At 41.3% G+C, this 27,636-nt stretch overlaps 1 protein-coding gene across 4 annotated transcripts in view; it reads right to left on the bottom strand.

Annotated features, from left to right (window-relative positions):
• The window catches only part of Srbd1 (S1 RNA binding domain 1), a 166,950-nt gene that overhangs the window by 113,914 nt on the left and 25,400 nt on the right, over nucleotides 1-27,636 (bottom strand). For all 4 annotated transcript variants that reach the window (XM_027417969.2, XM_027417968.2, XM_035445155.1 and 1 more), the window contains 7 exons: nucleotides 24,293-24,389; nucleotides 22,285-22,420; nucleotides 18,929-19,032; nucleotides 11,790-11,897; nucleotides 7,158-7,315; nucleotides 3,340-3,430; nucleotides 2,577-2,684 (listed from right to left, as the gene is read on the bottom strand). In XM_027417969.2, the coding sequence (XP_027273770.1) occupies nucleotides 2,577-2,684; nucleotides 3,340-3,430; nucleotides 7,158-7,315; nucleotides 11,790-11,897; nucleotides 18,929-19,032; nucleotides 22,285-22,420; nucleotides 24,293-24,389 (802 nt within the window). The remainder of the gene's footprint in view (nucleotides 1-2,576; nucleotides 2,685-3,339; nucleotides 3,431-7,157; nucleotides 7,316-11,789; nucleotides 11,898-18,928; nucleotides 19,033-22,284; nucleotides 22,421-24,292; nucleotides 24,390-27,636) is intronic.

Consider the following 27,636-nt stretch of genomic DNA (forward strand, 5'->3'; position numbering starts at 1 on the left):
TGGATAAGGAATGTTCTAGAGGCTTTGGATGTATTGGAAAGTATTGGATGTATTTATGATGTATTGGAAAGATTTAAAGGCAGATGATAAGTATTTGACAAGGTTATAGAAACACATAAAAGTACAAAAATAACAGGCAGGGAAAGCATGGAGACAAATGGAATGTCACACAAGGTGAGAAAACAGGGTTTGCTCAGATAAATTCTGGTTAGAATCTGCAGCACTTAGATTTCAAAGTCCCCGAGAAGGGGCCGGCAAACAGATTCTACAAGAGCGCTGGAGAATAATAGTCTATGCCGACAAGAGCTAGAATGAGAGCAAGTGAAGGGACCAGCTCCCCGTTTTGGCAGCTATAACAGCCTAACACATGCTTGTCTGACTTTGCCTTGGTGACTAGGAGGTCAGATGCCTGCCTCATGTCAAGGAACCAATCAGAAGTTAGCTGGTGGTGCTATGCTTTACGGCTCTGGGTGTGCTTTATGGACAAGTGCACAGCAATGACGTGCAGAGCATAGCAACCACCCTGGGAGGGCCTATGGGCCATAACAACCAATAGACCAATCAACACAGGGCAAAACCCTCCAAGCCTGGAGGCACACCAATCCTGAGCCTGTGCGTACCCCTAGACACTCCCCTAATGCTGCCCTATAAGATCTTTGTCCCGTGGTTTCTCAGGGTCTTTTCTCAGCCATCCTCCATGGTGGGTGGATGAAAGGCCCGAGCTAACATGGGGTTAGCTCGTTAAGCAACTGCAATAAAGCTTCTTGCTGTTTGCATCAAGCTTTCGCCCCCACCTAGTGATTGGGGTCGCCGCAGTCCTGGGCCGAGATCCTGGGGGCCTGAGCCTCCGGGGGTCTTTCACCAGTAGGGTGACTCAACTGCAGAACAGATACCACAATGCCCCACCCAAAGATTAAAAATTCTACCTGACAGTTTTCCAATATTCTGAAGAGGGATGGCAGAAATGAACAGTGAACAACACTACATACATTTGAGGGCACAGCCGTTCTAACACACCACAATGGAACTGTACATTTCTACATTGTCTCTGGAACACTGCTTGGCAAATGACCAATATCACAAACCCATGTGCCCTCTCACTCCTACTAACTTACACATCTCAACTAGAGCATATACCAAATGGCTTATCATGAGTTACAGTTGTTTAACCATCACTGATTTTTATTCCATCAAGTTTAACAAATCCAGATGTGTGTGCCCTGTGGCTCATTTTTCCTAATATATATTACAATCAAGTTCAATGAAGGCATGCTCCGTGAGCAAATTCAGATCAAATTCAAGATGTTTTCACTACTTTTATTTTGACATTTTTGAGGCAGGTCTTACTGGGTAAGCCCAGGCAGTCATCAACTTGCAGATATCCTCCTGTACCAGCCTCCCAAGTGCTGGGATTATGGATATACATATACCACCATCTCCGAGTTGTATATGTAATCATTACCACTATTCCTGAGATACTTACATCCAATTAGGACGAACTGATAAGAGTGAAGTTGGCTGTAATAAACATAATCAGCTAGGCCCAGGGGGTTTAATCAGCTTCCCAAAGGTCCTGGTGCCCTTCGCAGTTTTCAGAACAGGGAAGGCATGCAGGATACCCAAGCCAATTTAACAGCGGCACAGGGAACAGAAGTAGGTACCTTTTCAATCTGCTTCTTTCCCGAACCACATAGCCACAATGCATTGTTTTCCTTGACCTTCTTCCTGGCTTCTTTTGACTGTACTCTCAAGACATGGGTTACTAACCCCTCCATTCAGCCTTTCTTAAGTAAATGCTAGAGTTCTTCTCATGGGAGGTTTGCTTCTATTTGCTTTGTTGATCCTGTCTGGACTCTGTTCATCAACTGTTCTGCTATTGGACTCTCACTGAGCAGAAGTGGATGGATAGACCTAGAGCATGCCTCCTTCAGTACCAGCCACTGAATTCCTCTCTCCCAGAAGGGAACCCTTAGGACTTCCTACCCACGGGAAGGGTAGACTTAGCTGTGTGAAGTCCAGAGAGGAAAAAGATAAATGGTGAAAAATGAAAGCAGAACTACTCTGAAATGCAAGGTCAGGCCAAAGAAGCAAGTGGGTAATTCACAGCAATTCTCGAGCCAACTTGTCACCTGTATGGGACGGGAATGCTTCAGGAAGAGAAAATGAGAACGGAACATCAGAAATGCTTCCATTTGCAACAGTTATCTTGGCTCTCGGTTCCAGGGGACAATGGTTCATAGGCTTAACATTCTGGCAGAAGAAGGGTAAGCTCTCCAGTCAGTGGTTGCTAACTTGGCACTCCACCATACTTACTAGTTAATGCTTAACTAGAGTCCTCATCTCGAGTACAATCTGGGAGGAGACTCCATGGAGTGAAATGAGCTCTGTAGGCTGCTAGGAGAGCTTCCAGGGTCCTATCCTGCTCTAGTCACTCCTGCAATATTCTTATTAAGAGCAGGAGGTGGTTTGGGAGGCAACAAGACATATGCTTTCAAAAAGGAAGGGAAAAACATCATAAAAGGAGCCTGAGAAGTTCCTATGCCCCCTAAGAAGGCAGGTCTCCCTGCTGTCCTCACCAGTAAACGACATCCAGTGGTGCAAAATAATTTCTCATTATCAGGTCAGCAAAGTATGCTTCCGTTTCCCGGCAGGCAGTTCCATTTCCAATCACCACTGTGCTGCAGCTTCAAGGAAGAAACAGAAGGAAAACCTGAATGAGTACAAGGTGCACTCTGAAATCAACCAGACAAAGCATATGGAATGAACAGTGTTAGACACTGCTCTTACTCTCGAGTATGTAAGAGTATGTAACACTGCTCTTACTCTCCATGAAAACTCTCCACTGCTCTAGACTAACACCGCCCTGCATTAGGGGAGGAGATGGGGAGAAACAGTTTACTGTCATCTTAAGAACAGACAGGCAGTGTTTTCTCATCTACAAAGAGTCAAGATAAACATAAATAAACTTGGTCTCATTCCAAACCATAATAAAGACATACAACTAAATCATACAATGTTAATTTCTGAAGTTCCTAACTAATACAGTATCCCTTCTTCAGGGGAGTATTGTAAGGGAGGGAGGAGGGTTTAGGAGGGTGTAGGGAGGATTTCCCAGGTACCCACATCATTACCTCTACTTGAGAGATGGCAGAGAGAGGGAAAAGTACTTCCCTACTGTCTCCAAATATGAGTTCTTGAACAACTGGATGAGCACTGTGTACAAGGTTCCTTCTTTGTCCCCAGGCATTTCCCTTAATCCCACACTCCAAATTGGGAGCTTCAAAGGTACCTACAATGGCTGAGTCATCAAAGTACTCAACAGGGTACTTATCTCCTTACTTGAAATCCAGCAAAAGCCTCTTGATCTTCTCTGCCTCTCGGAAGCCTTGTCCACAGTGCAGATAAACCACATCAGTGTGAAGAATCTGACCTTCAAAGGAGGGTGGGAGGGAGGGTTGTAAAAAGACATTTGCGATCTGTGACTCACTACTGCTCCCAGTAAGCAAGTCCCAACAGAAAATGGAACTTGGGGGGGGGGCGCAGGGGAGGAGGGCAGGGAGAGGGACCTGGGATTGACATGTAAAATAATTTTCTTTCTAATAAAAAAAAAGAAGAAAATGGAACTGGCTTATTTTTTAAAATGCAACCTGAGGGTCTTGTAAGACAGTATCAATTAAGAGTTAAGCATGCTTGCCACCAAGCCTGACAAACTTAGTTGGATCCTAGGACCCACACAATGGAAGAAGAGAGATGAGTACCTCAAGCTGACCTCTGACCTCCATGAACAAGTGCACATGCACACATCCACACAAATTAAAATGTACCAAAGATCATTACACTGCAGTCTGAATCATTCTTACTCACTAGATCAGGCTCTCCCTAAGGATTCCGAAAAAGCTGTTACTTTCAAAGTAGAAGAAATCCACTTCTCTACACAAAACCATTACTAGTTGGATATAATGCTATGGTACCTACAGAAGAAATAGTTTTCAATAACTCCTAACATGGACAGTTATAGTTCACACTTACTGGATAGCTGCTACAGATCAGGCTCAATTATACTATTCTTTTTCTTTTAGTTGTCAATATATAAACTTGTTTATGCTGTCAATTTCATTGAGAATTTTGGGATTTTTTCTATCTTGCATTATACATAAAGCATTTTATTTTTAAATAAAAAAGTTTTGTTGATATAAAAAGTTTTGGGGTGATCACTCAATGAACAGAGATAAATGAGCTAACACAATGGACAGTTAGTAAAAAGAACCATAGGATAATCTCCAAGAAAGTCGAGGGTAAGAAATGAGTGATACAATCTAGTACTAGGAAGGCTAAACTAGGGAGAGTGCTTCAAGCTCCAGGCCAGCTACCCTCACCAAAAATAGTTGATGAAAATGGGGGAAAGAAGAATCATAACAGAAAGATCAATGAAATTTAAAGTAAAATATCTGTAAGAGAAAATGCTTCCAACAGTATCAATTAAGAAAAGGAAGATACAAATATATTACAAATAAAGAAGATGCATAACCAGGGCTACAACAGTTTCAAAAGAATGGGACCCAGAGCAAATGAAACAGAAATTACACAGACTGATAAAACATTTGTGCTTCAAATTCTAACAACTAACCACAAACCTGAAAACTCACCTATCAAGAGGTCCAGAAGAATGGAGCCTGACCAAGTGGAAGTTATCTTTAAAACAAGTGCAATCTGACATTCTCAAAACAAATTAAAACACCCAGCTGGGCTCAGAATCCCAGTACTCAGAAAGCTAAGGTAGGAAGATCTCATCTGGGGCTACATAGTGAGTAAAGCTAGCCTTGGCTATGGAATGAAGGCATGTTTCAAAAATAAAACAATAAGGAAAACATCTAAATGTTGTAAGTTATCACAGTAGTACAGTAAGGGACAAGCATCTCAGTGGGTACAGGAGCAAAACTGATATTGTCAATTCTTCCCATATGTGGGAAAAAAATCAATAACACAAATGACAGCTAGGAAAACAAAAAGCAAAACCTCATGGCTGTATTTTTAACAAAGGTAAGAATTCCCACAAAAGCAAAATGTCAAGCAGATGGAAATGACACAGCACAGCTGGAAGACCTCTACAAGAGGCATCTGAGGCATAGAGCAGAAGGGAGGAACAGAGGGTGCGACGGCCAAAGGGAGGAGGAGTTCCCATGCTAGAGAGCACAAGAGCCAGTATAATAAGAAGGAACCCACACTGACACAGACCCAGTGCAAAGGCTGCCCAGGAACACTCAAGACTGAAAAACTCATCCTCCTGGGCTCCAGAAGCTAAGAGAAGATGAAATATCGGAATGAAAAGAAAGAGCTGGAACCTCGATAGAAACCGAGCAAGTCAAGCACAGAACGAAAAGGACCCAGATTAAAGACAGAAAGCAACAAAGAAGCCCATTACAGAAACCATCGGGTCTACTTTCCACCCTGGGCGACGGCTGACTTTTCTAGTGACTTCAGCAAACAGAAAAGAAAGGCAGGTTGTGTTGTTGTTGTTTTTCCAGGAAAGTTAGTTTGAAACACCACAAAGCTTGTCCCGACCCAGCTTATCTTCTTGAAGGTACCTGAAATGTAATATGTAAAACTAAGCAAAACAAAAGGACATGTGACAAAGTGTCCATAGGAAGACTTATTTTCAGAAAGAAAATTAATGTGCTGCATAACATGCCCACAAAACAGAAAAAGATATATGAAAATGAGATTTTTTAAAAAAATAATATGGAGTGTGATACATATCAGAATCATAAAACCATATGAGTCAAAGAACAAGAATTAATTTCATATGGAAGAGAAAGCAAGTACTGGACTCAGCACTTTACGTACCAACCCTGGGACAATATGGACAAGGCCAGCACGGGCCTGCATAAGAGAAGAAAACATCCCAGAAATGAAAACCCAACCTAAGGGACACAGAACAGATGTTCTCAAAGAAACAAAGCAAAGAGATATCAAAGACAACAAAATTAAAAGTGAAGACTCGGACCAGAGAATTATAATTTATAATGTATAGCTATGTACCATATAGAAACTAAAACTATAAAAAAAAAACTAAATAAAGAACTCAAACACAACAAATTACAGAAAGCTAAGTAAACATTAAAAAACAGAAGAAAGAAAAAAGAGAACAATATACTGGCAAAGAGAATAATATACCGGCATCCGAAGTAGAATTCACACAGACACATATACACTATTAAACACAGCACACAAAAACGTTGAAAATCACAGAGAAATGTCAGCACCAGAAGAAAAAGGACATCACATTTATTTATTTGTTTGTTTGTTTGTTTGTTTATTTATTTATTGAGAGAGAGTTTCTATGCATATCACTAGCTGTCCTGGAACTCACTCTATAGACCAGACTGGCCTTGAACTTAACAGATCTGCTTACCTCTGCCTCTGCCGAGCTAAGACATTACTTTTAAAGGGAACACTTATAAGACTCTGGGCTCATCAGAGAGGGATAAAAGCTATCAGCCAAAAAAAAAAAAAAAAAAAAAAAAAATGGTGCATACCCTTAACCCCAGCGCTCAGGGGGAGGCAGAAGCAGGTGAATCTCTATGAGTTCCAGGACAGCCAAGGTCACGTTTTTGAAACCCTATCTCAAAAAAGAAAAAGAAAAGTAATAACATGGAACTTTTCAGGCAATATGAAGATGTTCTCAAATGAGAACACAGACATGCAGAAAGAACAGTCACAGAGTAACTACATGGGACAGGAGAAAAATTCACAGCTGTAAAATGTCTGATTGTAAAGAATTAAAGTTGAGAAGAGCTAAAAGTTCAAATCTGAGCACCCGGGTTATATATATGGCTCAGTTGGGAGAATGCTTGCCTAGCATGCTCTGGGTTTAAAGCCCAGTACCACAAATGCAAGCTATGATGGCCCATTCCTGTTGTCCCACACTCAGGAGGAAGAGTTCTCCTTAGCTACCTAGAGAGGTCAAGGCTAGCCTGGGCTATATGACACCCAGGGAAGGGGATAAATGACATCTCTCTGTGAGAGCTCTCATCCAGGAGTAAGGGAAATACTCTGACTCCCACCACCCCGTGAGCAGACAATTTCTACATCTCAAAACCAACATTATTTACAAGTCTCCATGAAGTGAAACTTGTACTTGAAGCTGAAGAACTTACTAGTAGGAGAAATGATGGCTAGTTTGCACCCATGTTTGTAACCAGGGTCTACTCCCATCAAGGTGCGACCTGGAACAGGACTTGTCAAAAGGAGCTGGCGGAGGTTCTGCCCAAACATCATCACAGATTGCTTCTCTGCGTCCGATGTCAGTTTGGCTCTTAGAAATGCAGGGGTGGGGGTAGATGAAACAAAAAAATACTTAGTTTTTTATTCATCCAAATTTTCATTAGAGAAAAAGAACACAGTTCATTCTGTGCAATTAACCCTCATGGAAAATACCCCATCTCTGAGTTACAACTGACTCTACTTTTGCTAGCCACAGCACTTAACACCATAAACAGTTTTGAAGCGAACTCTCTGAATCTTCATACCTACCTTCTCTAGCTGCTCTGTTATATACAAGTCATAAGTTCAATATGTATGTATCTACATGAGAAAGAGCCTGTAAAGATTTGCAAGTCAAATTAAAGCTTATCAGATGATTAAAAATATAAACACAAGAATGACAAGGCTACAGGCTGCCTCCACCATTATTTATTTCAATATTTTGACTTCAAGTCTCAATGTCATTGTTTGTATTCCTCTCCACATCCACCCCCTTGTCATTCTCAGACGTTCCACACTGCCATAGATTCTAACAGCTGGTACAGAACCATCCCACATGGAATACTGCCTCTGTTTTATCCAGAAGCTGTTACAAGTGTTAAGACTTCATAGGATGAAAATAGAAGCCTATGATGGGCTTAAAGGCAGCCAGAAACCTGAAGCACTCAAAGTATCATCTCTTCAAATTCATAAGAATTATGTCATATCAAGTATTTCTTCTTATTGGACCAAATAAGAAATATCATCGGCTACAAGAAAACTGAATACAAAGCAATTCAAAGTGTGTTTTGTGTCTCTGTGGTGAGGGATTAACTACATATGTCAAGATGTGCCCTGCTACTGTTTGTTTCTCTGGTTTAATTTTGTTGGTAAAGATTTTCTCTCACCTTCTCTAGCATGTCCCTCTAATTAACTGACTTCCTACAACCAAGATTTAAAAAGAAAAAAATCATTATTTCTAAGTCTTCATTTTGAACCCAATTTATTGTGAAATTGCTGGTTGGTAGTCTTTTCAAGGAACCATGATTGGTTTAAGAGATACAAAGCCAGCCGGCCATTGGTGGCGCACACCTAATCCCAGCACTTGGGAGGCAGAGGCAGAAGGATCTCTGTAAGATCGAGGCTAGCCTGGTCTACAGAGTGAGTGCCATGATAGGCTCCAAAGCTACACAGAGAAACCCTGTCTCAAAGAGAGAGAGAGAGAGAGAGAGAGAGAGAGAGAGAGAGAGAGAGAGAGAGAGAGAGGAAGAGAGAGAGAGAGAGAGAGAGAAATACAAAGACAAAAGGTCATATGCCTGCCTAAAGACCCCCTGCATGATGGAAGAAGCAGAATAATAAACAGGAAAGACTAAAACAATGGGGAGTGCATAGTAGGAACCTGTGCCAGGAGCAGCTCTGGTGAACGAGAGATACACAAACAAAGGTGGGCACAGTAGATGGGTGACCTGGAGAAGATATCACATACCATGAAAGTGGCTTAGAAGGTCACAGCTCTTTGGGGAAAAAGAAAGTGATTTCATGTGCTAAGAGAAAAAGGAATAACAGACTGTGGGAGTCCACAGATTTGACTCCATTCCATCATGACTTAAGTTCAAACCTATTCTTGATCCTCAAGACCAGATAACAGGAGGTTTGATATAAGGTGTGGTTACTGGATGTCTTGATCTTCAAGGGCAGATAGCAGGATGTTTAGCAAAGGGTGTGGTTACTGGGTGCTTTGAGAATTAAGGAAGTAATTACATTTATTTGTTTCTTGAATCATGGGAAGGAATTCTTTTGCCCTCCTCTTTTCTTGGGGTATAAAGGTGCTAGGGAAAATAAAATTTGGGGCGGCTACAGTATTTACTGAGAGCCCTCCAGACTCTGTCTTCTGTCTCTTTCTTTTCTCAATCTTCACTCCCCCTTTCAGGCACATTCAAATAGGTCAGCGGGGTTCCGACAAAAGACATAATAATTGAAGAGATGAGATAAACCCGATGGCACCAAGTCAGCAGGCTCTTCTAAAGAGCCCCAAGTTTACCTTGGACACAAAGACCTACAGGGAGAATTTTTAGGAGACTACTGTGAAATAATGAGATGGGATTTTCAAATGGTACTGTGGGGCAGAGAGATGGCTCAGTAGGTCCAGTAGCTGCCAAGTGGGCATGAGGGCGTGAGCTCAGATTCTCAGCAACCACATAAAAAGCCAGGCATGTAAGCTGAAGGCAGAATAATAAAGGTACCAGCAACCATAGCCGAGAACAGGAATGAAGTATTAATAAAAACAAAACAAACGAAAACCATAGGAATCAATTTTTCTATCTTTAGGATAAATTTCTTCTGAATTAAAGAAACAAAATAGTTTTCTTCAAAACAATAGTAAAGCCATCACTGCCTTCCCTCCTCAGCTGCTGTCCAGGTGAGTATTTCTAAGGAGACCCAGCTCTGGGCAATGTCTGCAAACTACCCAGGGATTGAAAGGAGCTATACTGCTCTACCACAGGCATTTCAGAAGAGGAACATGCTCTTGCTTACCCACAACGCAAATCAAAAAGGACCATGCCTTATAGAATCCCACACCTCACTGCTCAGTCAAAATGAAATCATTCAAAGCAAAATGTCAAAACACCAATGGATGCTAAATGAACATGAAAAAAAAAAAAAAAAAAAGCAAACATATTACATAAGGAACCAGCTCAATGGTTCCAGATCACCTGCTACACAATCAGGGCAACTGGAGTTGGGATCCTAGTGATGCCTTGCAATACCTTCACCCCAGCGTTAAGCAGGGTGTAGACAAGTTTATCACTAAGGCTTGTTGGCTTCTAGCCTAGCTCAGACACAAGCTCCTGTTTCAGGGAAGGGCCTCCACCTCAAAGGAGCACATGCAGGTCACAGGGGACACCCAAAACCTTTTTCTTGCCATAGTACCACAAGCAAGTGTACCACATCTATATACTCACACACAGACACACACACACAAATAAATAAATGAATAAATAAAAGAACAGATCTCTTAAAGCTGATGCCACAGCACAGAAACAGAGGCATTACATCAAAGAGATAACACAGAGTTCCAAACACAATGGTATTTTCAGGGGCCACCTAGACTACAAAGGTTGGAGCAAGCCAGGGTGGCATGGAGCAACAGAAACTGAGCAGTGGAGCCCCTCATCTTTCTGATGTTTGTTCTGAAAGACCCCCAAAAGCTCAGGACCCCAGGATCTCGGTCCAGGACCGTGGTCACCCCAATCACCAGGCAGAGTCAAAAGATAGATGCAAACAGCATGAGGCTTTATTATAGTTGTTGAACGAGCTAACCCCAGGTTAGCTTGGGCCTTTCATCCACCCACCATGGCGGATGGCTAGGAAAGACAGCTCGAAGCATCTGCATAGAGATCTTATAGGGCAGCATAAGGGGAGTGTCTAGGGGTAGGCCACAGGCTCAGGATTGGTGTGCCTCCAGGGTTGGAGGGTTTGCCCTGTGTTGATTGGTCAACTGGTTGTTATGGCCCATAGGTCCTCCCTGGGTGGTTGCTATGCTCTGCAGTTCATTGCTGTGCACTTGTCTGTAAAGCACACCCAGAGCCATAAAGCATAGAACCACCAGCTAACTTCTGATTGGTTACTTGCGAGGCAGGCACCTAACCTCCTAGTGACCAAGGCAAGGTCAGACAAGCACGTGTTCGGCTGTTATGGCTGCCGAAATGCAGAGCTGGTCCCTTCAGTTTCCTGCTCTGATCACTCTGAACTCAAAGACCAAGTGTACAAGGGAGGAACAGAAAAACATCGGTCCGCTAGGAATCCCACAGCTGACCACACAGCTGCAATACCACCATTCCCAGGGAGCCTGGCTGAAGCTTCAAGAAAAGTGAGGACAAGGATGAGCTGATCTACAATACACATGAAGGACTTCGTGAAAGAAACCATGCAGTCTGAAACTTAACTACCAAGACAACAGCTAGAGAAAATCAAGAGAGAAAGTGAGGTTCTGCCAGTGTCAGACTCTTCCATCTTCTCTGCTAACTCCCATGAGTCCACTGGCACGGTTCCTTCAATCACCTCCTCAGTGTTTGTCACTGCTCATCCAGACAATTCCCACTGGGAGATGATCATGCATAATTGCTCTCTCTCCTCAGAGAGTAAGGTTGCCTCCCTCTTCACAAGCTCCTTATGCTTTCTTTGGCTCTGTTACCTCCAGAAAATGCTTCCAAAAAGCCTCTCCATTAACTTCTCAGTTTGTCTTTCCCAAGCCAGATCTCTAATCAATAAAATAATGTTTGGCTTGGTTGCCAAGCTGCAACATCAGCAAAGCAGAATTGGAAGGGGTACTGACATCATGGGTTCAGGACTAGACAGTGTATCACAAGAAGAATGCTGTGACATCTATGCATGACAAGGAATCTACAGATTAAGACCAAGGCTCACACTGAAGACCTGGTTTGACTATGTTCTTCAGCTTGGTTCATGTTAACAAACATTTCTCCATACTCCACGAAGACCATACCTAATGGTAAACAGTACACAAACTTAAACAGGATACATACCTGAACTCTCTACAGAGGAGAGGAACAATAAGGCGTTTAAAGGAGTCATCCAGTGAATTACGTAAGATCTGCATTATTTCTGGCCGCGCGAAGCCACGTGGCCTCCACCTACAAGAAGGAAAAGCTCATGATAAAATGAAGTAGCAATGAGAGACCATGAAAGGGCACCTGGAAGAGGGGAGCTTGGGAACAGGGAGAGCCTTTACCGAAACCACAGAAGGATGGATAATCTGGGAGAGGCTGTCCTGAGGCTGTGGTGTCTAAGAGGTATGGGGATGGGGACATGAGGATGGGGAGCATTTCTTGGGGGGGGGGGGAACTGCTGTTTTGTTTGGAAGGATTTATTTTTATTTCTTGAGACAGGATCTCTCTGTGTGTAGCACTAGAGGCCCTAGAATTCACTATACAAATTATGCCTTCAAATTTGCTGTGACTGTCCTTTCCAAATATTACTAGTGAAGACTAAACCCCTGAGACACCTGAAAGACACCAAAACATTCTTACAGCACTAGAGACTGAGTTTCACCCTTCCCCAGTCCACTTGTGGAAGCCCTAGCCCCTCATGTGAGGCATCGATGAAGGGGGCTTCAGAGAACATCAGCAATCAATAAAGATGAAGGGAGGCTTCAGAGAACACTGGCGTTAGATAGTCATACGGTAGACCCTGCTCTGTCTCCTTATCCACTGCGACAAGAGAAAGTTGCAGAAGACAGCCCCACAAGGGGCCTGAACAGTTAGCAAGTTGATCTTCTAATCCCCCACCTCTAGGACTGGGAAGAAAGTAATTTCTGTTGCTCACGCCAACCAATCTCTAGTGTTTTGTTGTAACAGCATTTCTGATTGCTTTATCTCTTTTAGGAGAGTGAAAGATACAGAGAACCTGGATGAACCTTGTTCTCAGACACTCTACTTTTCTTAGTAGCAAACGTTGACTTAAACCTTACATATCTCAAACTTAACAAAAAGCCAGTATAATTCAATGTTAGGCTCTTCCTCTAAAACCCAAGTAACAGCCGGGCGTTGGTGGCGCATGCCTTTAATCCCAGAACTCGGGAGGCAGAGGCAGGTGGATCTCTGTGAGTTCAAGACCAGCCTGGTCTACAAGAGCTAGTTCAAGGACAGCCTCCAAAGCCACAGAGAAACCCTGTCTTGAAATCATCGCGCCCCCCCCCCCAAAAAAAACCAAATATCTGTCCTAAGTGGACCCTGCTCTCACCCACTTCTGGGCTCTTAACTTCACTTCTTACACAGTCTGCTTTTACATTTATTGTGCAATACACCAGTTAAGATGTTTGTGTCACTGGCAGTAGCATTCTCGCCCTCTTCTTCCCCACCTCTCACATCCTCAGATGGGAGTGCTATCTAAAAGCTTGACACAATTTAAAAGTAAGCACACACAATAAAAAGAAAAAAGGTAAAACCCCTGAAGTGAATCCTGCTGAAATACATTAAAAAAATAAACAAAATCTTCATTATTTTAGCTCAAAACTCATAAAATCAAAGTTAGCCCAATTTTACAAAGAAGGGGAGCATCTCCAACTTCATGGCACCTTTTTTTGGAACCTTATCTGGGTACTGCTGACAACTGACCTCCTGCCCGGGCCACACCGCCTGCCCAGCAGCATGTATACACACTGACTACCTGCCTAGGCCACACCGCCTGCCCAGCAGCATGTATACACACTGACTACCTGCCTAGGCCACACCGCCTGCCCAGCAGCATGTATACACACTGACTACCTGCCTAGGCCACACCGCCTGCCCAGCAGCATGTACGCTCACTGACTACCTGCCTAGGCCACACCGCCTGCCCAGCAGCATGTATACACACTGACTACCTGCCCGGGCCACACCGCCTGCCCAGCAGCATGTATACACACTGACTACCTGCCTAGGCCACACCGCCTGCCCAGCAGCATGTATACACACTGACTACCTGCCCGGGCCACACTGCCTGCCCAGCAGCATGTACGCTCACTGACCTCCTGCCCACAGGCTCCATGTTTCCATCCACATCCAACATTTCTGCATTTGCCCTTCAATACCCTCTTCCACAGAAGCCAATAGCAAAGTATGAATAGTTTTTAATAAAGCTAATGTACCTTACGCTAAATCTCCTGTCCATAACTTAGGCTGAAAATGGAACTTCAGAGAACACACACTAAAGATCACACAATAGCAAATAACTGAATCTCTTCCAAAGGATGTTAGGTCAGCAGCATGTAGTTTTGTCTTCCAGTTTAAACAAATGTGCTTTTAGGCAAGACATAGATCATTCTTTCTACCCAAATCTGTCATGCCTCACAGTCCTCCCTCCATGAGAGGTGGGAAGGAAAGGGTAAGAATTATACATAGGTTCCATGTCACTTAAACCTAGAATGTTCCCAATAGGCTCATTTTTTTTCCAGCATTTTTGCTTCCCAGGTTTGGGCACTACTCTACAGGCTGTGGGACCTTCAGAAAGTGGGGACTGGCTAGAGAAAGGGGGTCACTTGGGAGACTTTTGACCGTGGTACTTCCCCCTGCTCCCTGGTCTGAGGCCCTAAGACTAGCTCTTGCTCCCCTGCCATCATATGAAGGGTTTCTGCCCTGATGGATCGACAGTCTCTGATACCTGACCCCAAAATAAATCATTCTTCTCATCAGTTGTTTCTGCCAAGTGTTTTGGTCACAGTGATACAAAGAGCAGCACACTGCTTTCAAGGAGCCAAGAGTTTTAGCCAGGAATGGCGGTATACATTTGCTATTCTAACACTTGGAAGCTTGGGGGCAAGGAGACTAGGGGTTCAAGAACAGCCTCAGATATACAGTGAGCCCACCTGAACCACATGGGATACTGTCTCAAGACAAATATAAACATATATACAATGTATACCAAAAAATACAAAAATAGAAATTAAAAAGACAAATATATGGAACACCCCAAAGTATGGATTAGGGCAGTACACTATATTAATTAAAAGTAAAATCTGAGACTAGTGCCCTTAACTACACACAAATGAGCTCATAATGCTAGGGCATCCAAATGACAGCATCCATTTGGGAAGATGAGGCTAAAAATATGGCAGTGGCCACATCATGAAGGGTCTCACACATCATACAACGGAGGTTGGGTGGTTAGAAGAACTAGTTCTGGGTCGTGAGTGACCAATGCTAGGAAAACAGTGCTTAGACACTAGAAGACTAACAGTGACACCTTGTTTAATGAATATATCCATTGTCTACTGTCTACAAGGGTGGCTCCCTTTAAGTTCCAAAGTTTTACCACTATTTTCCAAAATAGCTAAAAATTTGTATTACCTGTCATCTTAAAGTCACATCCCCTGGTGGAGCTTTCAAACCACAAGATCCTCCCATAGCTTAGAGCACTCTGCTCTTCCCCGGTGAATAGGCCATGGGTGTGTTTCCATTGTATATGCATCGCACTGCTTACACCCGCTCTGAGTTTATTCAAGTGATAAGAATGTCTCCATTCCAAGCAGCCAAGCCATCAACCATTTAATTAGATACCTTGCAGATTCTTCAGAATGCTCAAATCCAGCTATGATTTACCACTGCTAGCACCTACTCTAAGCTGCCTTCTCGACTCTTGGTTCTTTCTAAACAAATCTCTAAAACTGGCCATGTTCAACAGGACAAAAGCAATTCTCATCAAACACAAGAAAACTGAAATAACATTGTGTTCTACCTGACCACAGTCAAATAGAACTACCTATCATCAGCAATAGAAACAACCGAGAGTACAAATTCCTGAGGACTAAATAATGTACTACTGAATAACTCAATCACCGAAGAAATCAAGAAGGGGAAAAAATATCCTAGTACTGAATGAAAATGAAAATGCAACATATCAAAATCTTCCATGTCTGAATCAAGTCTATGATTAAGGAGATCATGGGTTCTAGAGAGGAAATTAATGCTGTTATATTAAATGGCCACTATGTCAAACTGCCTTCTAACTATATATTTACAATCAAGTGTTGCTCCCAACTTTAGTCAGAGAAGCCTCTTTTTGCAGTGGGAACACAGAGACTCAGAATGGGTCACAGTGCCAAGTGAAGCAACTGTGACTCTCAACTGTAGGTAAATCAACTACACTGACCTCCCCCGCCCCCCACTAAAGGCTCAGAGAATGTGGCAGAAAAGTGACTCGGAGATGAGGACGTGAGCTGGGAAATGCTGGCTTCATGGACATGACATCAAGTGTGACTGCACAACATCAAGCCAGTCAAAATTCTAGCTTGAAAGGGGAGCAGCCCCAACCTAGGAGAAGCTACAAAGGTGGATGATTGTAAGGGAGAGGCAGTCGCTTTCCTTTGAGGATGTCACTGATAGATTGTCCACATGCCAATGGATGGTCCCACACCCATGTTCAGATGCAAAGCATGAATTTGCCTTAGAGAGTTACTAACAACAACAACAACAACAACAACAACAACAACAACAACAAAGGAAGCCATGAAATTGGGAGGGAGATGGAGTCAGACACTAGAGAGAACTAAAGGAAGATAATGATGGGTGAATATGATCAAAATGTATAAATGTGAAATTACCAACAAATAAATAAAATATATTATTTAAAAAAGAAAAGGGATAATTATACATAAAAGCATAAGACAGAACACTAAAAACATCACACTAGAGCTAAGGAGTAACCATTTATTACTTCTCAGATATTTTCCTCTATGCACATAAGCAGGTGACTCATCACCACTGAGGTCTATTATAAATGGTTACTACAAATCATGTCTGCATTGTTTGGGATTTGGTCTGGAGGTGGTGTTTGGTTTGGTTTGGTTTTGCTTTTTGAAACAAGGTCTCATTCTATAGCCACAAACTCGGTCCTTTGGCCTCATCCTCCTGAGCGCTAACATACTTGCATGTTTCCATCTCATGCTCCTGAGCGCTGAAATACTTGCATGCTTCCATCTCAACTTTAGCTCCATCTCCATGTTTTCAAAATAGCTGCACAGAATGCTATTGCATGGCCACGGCATAACTGCTTAAGTATCTTATCTACCAACACAGACTCCTACTTTACTTGATGGCTGCTTTCATAGCATTACTTGAAGATTCAGCAAGCTGATCTTTGGTGGAACAGGTTTTAAGCAAACTGGCTTCCATCAAACTGACATTAGAATGATCTTGGAGGAGAATGCTAATTCCTAGGGAACATCTGATCTGACTTTTCAAGTACATTTCCAGCAAGTTCTCCCAAGAGGGCTAATAATCAGCATATACAAAATCTAGCAATGTGAGTCACTTTATGTGTTTGCATTGGCTTTCTCAACCAAATGGTAGCTATAAAATCTGCTGTAGCAATCAAATAGGCTGCTTTAAGGCTCAAACATGTGAAGCGAAATTTAAACTAAAAGACAAAAAGCTATTACAGACATAGCTGGCATCTTCAAAGGTTCTATTAAGAGATGAGAAGTTTAATTTTAAAAGTTAAGACTTTTTAAACACATCTGGTAAGTCATTATTATTGAAATTATTTCAATAGCCTTAATGTACAAATTATTTTAGATAAATCACATATAATTTGTTCAATTATATACAATGATATAAATTACATTAATGTTTCAATTTTTAGCAGATAAAATGCATCAGACATGATATATAGGTAACATTTTTGTTAATTTGTTTTTCTACATGGCATAGCAAGGTACTTTATATATCACTTAATAATAAAGATGGGTTCTGAAGACTGTATTAAGTAATAATGTCTTTGCACAAACCTCACAGAGTGCACATATATGAGCGTATGTGGACAGGTTATTGCTTGCAGAGTGTGACTCTGTACGGTTTGTCACTACGTTATATACTACATTAAGTATAACAAGATGGGATTTATAGACATAAACACATTTAAGCACAGAACAGGCACAGTAAAAGTATGGTATAGAGATATACCATACACGGTGCTTGTGCAGGTCATTCAGAGAGCACCAAGTGATGGGATAGATTAAGGAAATGATTCCACACTTTTAATACTGTGCACTTAGGCTGCACCAAATTTACTAGTATTTTTCTTCAATAAAACAGTTTGAAATACAACAAAGCTACATGAAAATATTTCCTTTATGCTCTCATTCTATAAGATTTTTCTACTTGAAAGGTTTTATTTTCCCTATGAAGTTTTGTTGTTGTTGTTAAAAACTCACATATTAGCTGAGGGATATACTGTGTCAGAACCATCAGCATTGCTGCTTTTACCTCCACATTTTATCAGTGGAAGGTCTCCAGGACTGTAAGATGTGAGGAGCTGCCACCTGCTATTCCACAATAACAAGGTCTCCCTATATGCCTTCCCAGAAGCCTACCTTGGCTCTCTTTGAGGGAGTGCTTCCTGTTGGTGCTGGGGCTCACCTTTTAGACTTCCTGAGAAGCCCATTAAGGTCTACCCAAGCTTCTACAGCACCATTCACTGTGAATTTTCTTAGGTGTTCTTTTTTCTTTTCTTGCAGCTACTTTTATTCTTATAGTGTCTTTAGTTTTGTGTTCAGTAAGCAACAGGAATTTTTTAACTCCATAATAATTACATAATTAATGCCGGACGGTGGTGCATGCCTTTAATCGAAGCAATTGGGAGGCAGGGGCAGGCAGATCTCTTTGAGTTGGAGGCTAGCCTGGTCTACAGAGCGAGTTCCAGGACAGGCTCCAAAGCAGTACAGAGAAACCCTGTCTCGAAAAACAGAACAAATAATAATTACAGAACTAAAATTATATCCATGCTTTGTCAATGACCACTTTATAAAGTGCATGACTATACTGAATTAAAAGTCCTCTCCTCAGAGACAATCATCATTAATAATCTCTTAGCCCCTTCATAGATTATTTTCTATTTAGATATATGTCTCCAACATACTATTTCTTTAAATATTAATTTATTAGACACACAGAGAGGACAACTTCTAGGACTTGGTAATCTCATACTAGGGACCAAATTCAGGCAGCAAGTACCATTACTCACTGAGCAATTTCTCTGCCCCATACTTATTTTTTTAATGCAAAAATGGAGATAATATACATTGTTGTCAATTGTTTTATAACACAGTATACAACTTTTCCTATCAATATACAATAATATCAGTATAGTATTTTAGAAAGCAAAATTTCTGGATAAGTCATAGACAGACCTGTTTTGTATGCACCATCTACAGAATTCATTCTTCACTCCATCAGAAATGTTGACCTTGACTGTCAGTATCTTCAAGTTCTCTCCACGGTTAATGGCCAGAATCTGACACAAACATGGCAAAGACTGATAATCAATGAAACGAAGATAAATTTAGCCAGTCTATATTTATGAAACAAAACAAACATCTATCTAGCCAAGAACAGTATCATTTTCATTTTTTTTATTTACAAGGGTATGTACTAAAAACAATTTGTACTTCCTTCAAGCAACACATCTCTCTCATAAAGAAAATCATAAAAAGGGCTGGGAAAGGAGTCAGTTGGAAAAGTGTTTGCCACACAAGCATGAGAACCTAAGTTAAGATCTCCTTAACCCACTTTGGGGAGCCCCGTTGAGAGCCCTACCCTGCCTGGGGAGTGGAGAGTGGATGGGGTGGGGAGCAGGTCGGGGGTTGGGGGAGGGGAAGGAGAAGGGATTGATATGTGAAGCAAGCTTGTTCCTAATTTGAACTAAAAAAAAAAAATTAAAAAAAAAAAAGATCTCCTTAACCCACATAAAGGCAGGGGACAGAGGCTTGTTCCCGTAATGACAGCAACAGGATAGCAGAGATAGGCAAGATTCTGGAGCTTATTAGCCAGCCAGCCTAGTCAAACCGATGCGGTCCATATTCAGTGAGAGACCTTATCTCAAAAACTAAGATGAGAGGCTGCAGAGATGGCTCAGTGCTGCTGTTCCCAACCCCCACATCAGGTAGCTCACAACTGCCTCCAACTCCATCTCCAAGGAATCCTACTGCCTGCATCAAGCAGGCATGCACATGCTCTAGAATCAATTGATATGTCAAATTATGTCAACTGACTAATAACAGTTCATGATCATCTCAATAGAATCAGAAACACCCCATAAAATCCAGCAGCCCTTCCTGATGTGGACACTTAACAAACTGAAAGTTGAGCATATTTTCTTACATATAGAAATCAGAAATTGAAGAAACTGAAGCTACAACTATGTAGTGGGATCAGGCAGAATGACTATAGAAAATAATGGTAAGGAAGAGATACTAAAGTCAGCAGAGGAAGTGTGTCAACAGTGAGAGTAGCAACAGAAAAGAGCAAGAATGCAAGTTTTCCTGGAAGGATGCAAAGGCCGAGGGATAAATCCATGAGCTAAGGACTAATTTGCAGAAGGAAGGAAGCAAGATGCAGGTGGAATGATTAGTGTGGACAACAGCATCGCTGCTTTCCCAGGCCTCTCAGCATCTGTCCATCTGTCTTCTGAGGGATAATGTGCAGACATAGTTACATGGAAGATAAGAAATAGGGTTCACTACCTCAAAGACTAGAAACTGTCTGTAACCAGCAGTACCTCTCAGGCACACAAGATCCTAAAAAGTCCTTAAAACAACAGAGTGTTTTCCAAACTAACATTCTAAAACTACTCTGCTTTTTCAGGCTTGAGTACTGTCATCTCCAGATGACTGTAGCAATCATAAGTTTAAATTCATTCACTAGCTCAGATAGGACATGTATGAAACAAAATATTTAAATACATACAGACACACAGACACACACAGACACAGACACAGACACACACACACACACACACACACACAGACACACACACACACACACACACACAGCCATACTCTAGGCAACCAGTTTTACCAGAACTATGCACTCAGCCCTCATGATTACAAATCATTATTTTATTATCCTATTTTTGTAGTCTATAACTAAATAAATATAGTTCCATTGCATCTAAACTTTACAAATTTATGTTTCATCACCTAAGATAGATTCAGTGCACAAAAAAGTAAAATAAGCAACGTTAGACAAAAAGGAACAGGGATGGAGAAATGACTCAGTTGGTTAAAAGCATTTGCAGCTCTTACAGAGGACCAAAGTTTGGTTCCCAGCCCCCACATGGAGGCTCACAACCATCTGTAAACTCCAGTTCCAGAGAATCCAGTGTCCTCTCCTGGCCTCCGTGGGCAAACAGGCATGTGAACAAACAAGCATGTCATGTGGTGTACATACATACATGCAGGCAAAACATTCATACCCATAAAAATTAAAAAGCATTTAAAATAATAGTGAACTATTTCAAATCTCTATATTCCAAACCCCACCACAATATAAATACTCAAGAAGTATTTGTGGGATGAATGAAGACTCATGTCATGTTACAATGAGAAAAAGGCGAGTTTCATGTTTGTATAACACATTTTTTTGAAAATTACATTGTAATAATCAAATAATTATCACACAAAGGTAAAGAATTCTAACATGTTTCATTAATTCCTCTACACAGGCTGTAAAATGCAGATAGGGAAAAATACATTTTAAAATGACTAATGAGGACTTTCACCTTAGGAGAATACTGGCAGCCTCCTAATTCAAACCACCCCCTTGCCTCTCAAAAGAGCCATAAAACCAATAAAAAGAACAAATGAAATAACAGGACATTTTTAGCATTTATAGGACACAGAAAATTAGACTGGCATCAAATTTCTCAAATAAAACATAGCACTCAGATTTTGGGATAGCTGGTTCACAGCACTGCAAGTCACTAAATGCCATACACACAGTGAAGAGAATACATTTTGTACTATGGACATTTTACTACAGCTAAATTTAAATAGAGAAATGAATTATGACTCCCCAGCAAAATAAAATCTACGGGAGCATGACTCCACATGAAATATTAGTGTCCTTAAGGCTGCAATGATAAAAAAAAACAAAACAACAACAAAAAAAAAACCAAACACTAAATGATATCTCAAAGCCATATAAAAGAAATAAAGAACACTGGTTATGATAACTCATTATGTAAATAGGAAAACCAGTGCTGTTGTAATTTTCATTTGCAATGCCTCTCCTGCCACTGTGCCATTTAAATTACATTCTGCACAGTACATCAGCCTATGGCCACAGTTAGTAAAATACATAGATATTTAGGTAGATAAGCTGAAAAATAAAATTAGAAGGCTGAGATATGATGACTCTGGCTCATAAAACCAAATGAGACCATATACACTATATTCTAAATCGGGCATAGGACTGTAATTGTCTTAGGAAAGATCTGTTCTCACACCGAAGCTCACTGAAATCAGGGTCTAATGGACCTCACCAGCCAGAAGCAAGTCATATGGGTTATCACATTGTCAACTCTATCAACAATTTTCAGAGTCACTGACTTCTCCAGGTCTTTAGTTCTCCATTTGTGAAGGCAGGAAAATGTGACAATATTTACAAGTTTTACACACACTAGTAATAAAATAGTTGGCATAAAACATCTAATTCTTAATAAAGTATTATCATTATTACTACTATCAGAGGCAGTGTTCTTAATTACCTGGTGATGGTGGATGTTTCTTATGTTGCAGGAAAAGTTCTGGTAAAGCTGAAACTTACCAACATCTTTTTCATTTACTTTTTTTGAGGATACTTTTGCAAGAGATGACTGGATACAAATGTATCTATGTTGGCACCTGACCAGATACACAAATATTAAAAAAACAAACATTTATTTATGTGTGCTTTACATTTCATAAATTTATATGAAATTAAGGAAAGAAAAAAACATTAAACTATTACCAAATGAAATTTGGTTAATTATGCCCAAATAAGAAACTGGCATTACTACCCCATCAAAAGGACTCTGCCAGCTGGGTATCTTTAATCTCAACACAGGGGAACTCTATGAGTAAGAAGCCAGCCTAGCCTACATAGCGAGTTCCAGGGCAGCTAGAGCTATACATAGAGAAATCCTGTCTCAAAACAAATAAACAATCATACTAACATATACCCTGAAGAACAATTTATGCATCAACACAAACATCCAAAATGCCTGAGTTTGTATCTATGAACCCAAAAGACAGAAATCACTGATAGGAATCAAACCAATCATCTGGTCACCCATCTCCAATCAATCTTGCAGTCATAATCAACTTAAAGAAAAAAAGGAAAGGGTGAAAGGAACACCAGGGCAATTTGTAAAACTGGTACGCTGGGCTAGGCAGTGGTTCTCAACCCCTTTGGGGCTGCATATCACATATTTACACTATGATTCATAGCAACAGCAAAATTATAGTTATCAAGTAGCAATTAAGTAATTTTATGGTTGGGGGTCACCACGACATAAGGAACTGTATTAAAAGATTACAGCATTGGGAAGGTTGAGAACCACTGGGTCAGCGAGATAGCTCAGCTGTTAAGGGGTAGGCTCACAACCAAAACTTCAAAACTGGGAGGGAGGGAGGGAGGGAGGGAGGGAGGGAAGGAGGGAGGGAGGGAAGGAGGGAAGGAGGGAGGGACAGACTTTAATGTCTGTCTCTGTAACCCTGCCCCACCCCTCTGTCTCTTCTCCTGCCTCTGCCTCCCCAGTGCTGGGATTAAAATCTTGTGCCACTACACTTGGCTTAATGTCTCTTTTACATGAGATAAAAACCGTAATCCCAATCAGGCTCTGGCAAAAGCATCCTAACCTCATAAAATTAGACTCTGATGTCATAGCCAAGCTGTTCTCTACAAGAGTTAAAAATGCACATTGGGTCAGTATTTTCATCCATAACTTGTATCATACATTGTCAAGGAAATGCAAGCACAGGCATAGTGATTGGTTTATCAACTTAACTGGATTTAGAAACCCTCAGAGATTAGTGAGGCATTCCCAGGACACCAACATGCCTGTGAAGGTAGTGCCAAAGAGAAAGGACTGGGGAAGACCCACCATAGATGTGGGCAGCACTCCATGATGGGGCATGGATCCACACAGATAGCTGAATAAAAGGAAGAAAGTCAGACAGCACCACTTTCCCTTACCTAGGTTTCCAGGCAGCCATCATGTGAACAGCTCAGCTCCACTACACCCTCTCTACCAGGATGGCCTGAGCCCTTTGAAGCCATGAGACAAAGTAAAACTATCTCACCACGATAACACAAGACAAACTAACACAACAGGTAAATCCCAGAAATGAATTACAAATCAAGTACACACAGCATAACCAACGTGTTTAAAAAGCAACAGTACCTACTCTAAAGGAACATGAATCTCTCTCAAATACACACCATGTCAAGCACTGGTTCTAAACTGTATTCATCAGAGCCTCCACTAGAGTATCTGAGAATAAAGAGACAAGAAAACCAAGTTCCAGGCTGCCTTCCCATAACCCGATTAGAACAACTTTAACAACTTTACATATTAGGGTTCTGTTGTTTGAACAAAGAATTCTAGTTAAAAAAAAAAAAAAAAAAAAAAAAAAAAGCCTGAAAACCAGTTTTAAATGAACACTGGGTTAGCACTAACCATGGGACCTTAACAGCATGAGTCCCACGTAACAGGAAAAAAAAAAATTACTTACAAGTCCCGAATGAAGTCGAGCGTATCTTTGTCTTTAGCAATCATGTCGGCTAAAATGTGCTGTACTCCCGTTTCAATATCCTTGAGCTCGGATAGGCCTTTAGGAGGAAAGAGGGAGACCACAAGCAGGAAGTATAAGATTGGCTGTAATTAAACGTATCGAACTAAATTCCAGTTAATATAAAATCTTAAATTAACAAACAGGACAGAAAGACGTCGTGGGAGTGATTCATATTCATACCCAAAGAAAACATGTCTCCAGAGGCAATATGCAGGAGTGATTCATATTCATACCCAAAGAAAACATGTCTCCAGAGGCAATATGCAGGCCCTTTTCTAACACACTGGTGAACACACAGCTTTGCACTCAGCTGGTTGACTCTTGGCTCCACCACTTAACAATTCTGGGACCTGGAACAGGTTATTTGCTTTCTCTGCCTCAGTTTCCCATAAATATGATGTAATCATTATTTCCCTTATGTAGTTACAAAGATTAAATGTTGTAAGAAACATGTATTCATCAATCATATCCCAAGATATGGAATTTTTATGGCTTACAAAAATTTGCCCTTTCAAGCAATTTTATTAATACTGCTATTTGAGCAAGAAGCATTTCCAGGTTGTAAATGATCCATTTAAATTTCTCAAGTCTCATAAAGACAATACTATACATTCATATTCACAGTGAAATGTCTACAGGCAGTCGTGCAATTGCTGCAAGCACTTTCCACTCATTAATTTACAGCTCTGATTCGGATACAGAAAGGCCCCTGTGGTAACAACTCATACACCGAGAGAGAGTGTTTGCATTGTGTCTCTTCATTTCTTGTCTTCACTGTTCTATTCCAAGTTTCCATTGTTGATTTACATGAGGCTTAAATTACAGAAGTACTGAGTGTCATGAGTATGTTTTTCTGTGAGCACAGATTTCATGAGTAAAAGGTAGAAAACCCAAAGAGAACAGGACAACAAACTTATTCTGGAATAGTTAATGAAGATAAAAATACCTATGCAGTTGTGTGATAATAATTTATGGCAACTACTGAAGAAGTTAGTACTTTAAGGAAACATGAATTGAAATAAGAATTCTATTTACACAAGAAAAGAATCTCTATATGAGGAAAAATTCAGTGACAAATGACTTTTACAATATGGAAACCTGTATATGCCAAGGATTCAGAATGGCTGTAGCACACAGTATGCATTCCTGTGCTACTATTCTCCCTGGATGGCTGTTGAGCTAAGAAAGCTACTTATTCACTATGCACTAAGCCCTGGAGTCCCAAGCACCTCAGAGCATCACTGCATAGAGAAATTACAACAGCAGGGCGATAAGTTGGTAGGAAAAGCAGCCTACAATGAAAACCATTCCTAAAAGTAGCAAACAGAAAGTGCAAATACGCGCACGCACGCACGCGCGCGCGCGCACGCACGCGGGCGCGCACACACACACACACACACACACACACACGTGAGAACACCATCTCAAAGTCTTACACACTCAGTGAATCTTTATAATTAAAATGATGCTAGTCTAAGGACTGTCCTCATGTCAAAGATGCAGATTTTTAGATGATGGGGGCATCACAGATGACTCTGACAAAAGCCTTTTAAAAGCACTGCTAGGGAAAGTCCCCAGGTTACCTCACAGAGAGGTAGAAATTACCAGTCATTTGGACAGTCTTTTCGTATTGCATACCTGTTCTAGTCAGAAAGACTGAAAAGGACACATGCATGTTGGAAAAAGCCCCACTCCTAGTTGCTCCAAGGTGAGTATTTCAGTAAAATTGACAAAGAAGGAACAGTGAATCAGAAAATCAAATAATAAAACCTATACAGTGGCAGAAGCTAAGACATTTTGGAATAGCAACTGTGACGGTAAAAAGAAAGTAAAAAGCCAGCGTTTCTGTGTGCTTTATCTGTACTTGGGCCTCCTCAGAGCACCAGAGGAACCATCAGGCCCATCAGCATAGAGATGCTTGGATCCCAGGACAAAGCCCATCTGTGGTACAACAGCACAGGTTTTCATTCAGATCAAGTTCTTAGTCTGTGACAAATAAGAAATGTCTTCTACTGAGAGAGAGAAACAAAACAAAACAAAACCAAAAGATCTGGTTTCTAAAAATATTCCTCTGAGGAATAATGGAATTATTAAAATATTTCTTTAGAAAAAACACTAATAAAATTGAGAGTGATCATGTATATAAGTAGAGCATAAGGAGTGAGGGGGAGTGAGAGGGCAGAAACAAAATTTCAAACAAAATCTAAAAAGCAGCATGTGGTGCTTTGAAAGAGAATGCCCCCCACAGGCTGGGCCTTTGGACCCTTGGTCCCCAGTCAGCGGCCTTGCTGGAAGAAAGACTCACTAGGACAGGCCTTCCTTGAGTATTTAAAGTCTCGCCCTACACTCAGTTTGCTCTGTGCTTCACACTTGTGGTTGAAGATGTGAGCTCCCAGCTTACTGCTCCTGCAGCCATAGCTGCATGCATGGTGTCATACTTTTCTTGCCATAATGGACTCTCCTCCCTGTGGAACTGTAAGCTAAAATAAACCCTTTTTTCCAGAAGTTGCTTTTGATATAGTGTTTTATCACAGCAACAGAAAAGTACTTATACACAGTATATAGGAACTAATTATAATTCTTTGTATTTGTTATTAAAATAAGGCCAAGAGAAAGTTCCACCCTGCTGTGCCTGTAAGATCCACAGAGAAGATACTGGCCCTGAGCCAGCCATAATGATAAGAAGTGTCACTACCTGGTGTCAACAATAATGTATCCCACATATCATCATATGTGACAATCAAAAGGGACATAGGTCAGGATTTACGTTTAAACCATGCAATAGTGCTGCTCTTAACTAGGCCTGTGGGGGGCATTCTCTTTCAAAGCACCTTTGCAGTGGGCAGAAGCTCACAGAGACTCCTAACTAATCAAAGTGTTGAGAGTACATGACTGTGGAGTGTTTCCCCTTCCTGTATATCTACCTGACAAATGTCAGAGAACAGGAAAGGGGGCAGAGAGGGAAGGGGGCAGTGAAGTGCTGTGTCTGGGACAGGACACAGCCTTGGCACGAAGTTATGGAGATCTGCACAAGGTCAAGTCAAGAAGACCAAGCACTATTCCAGCAGGCAGCAGCATTAGACACAGTGAGTTACACAACAACAAAACAAAAACAGCAACAAGGAATCAAACCAAACCAAAATGAGGGGACACGAGGGAAGAAGGTGGGATGAGCACATGTTGAGGGGTTCCCAGTGGAGTGGGGGGGGGGAGTTGGGGTGGATATGATCACTGTCTATATTGATGGACCTGTCAAGGAACAAAAGCATCTTTTTTTTTAAGAG

This window comes from Cricetulus griseus, chromosome 5, assembly GCF_003668045.3.
Source record: "Cricetulus griseus strain 17A/GY chromosome 5, alternate assembly CriGri-PICRH-1.0, whole genome shotgun sequence".
NCBI classification, from domain to species: domain Eukaryota; kingdom Metazoa; phylum Chordata; class Mammalia; order Rodentia; family Cricetidae; genus Cricetulus; species Cricetulus griseus.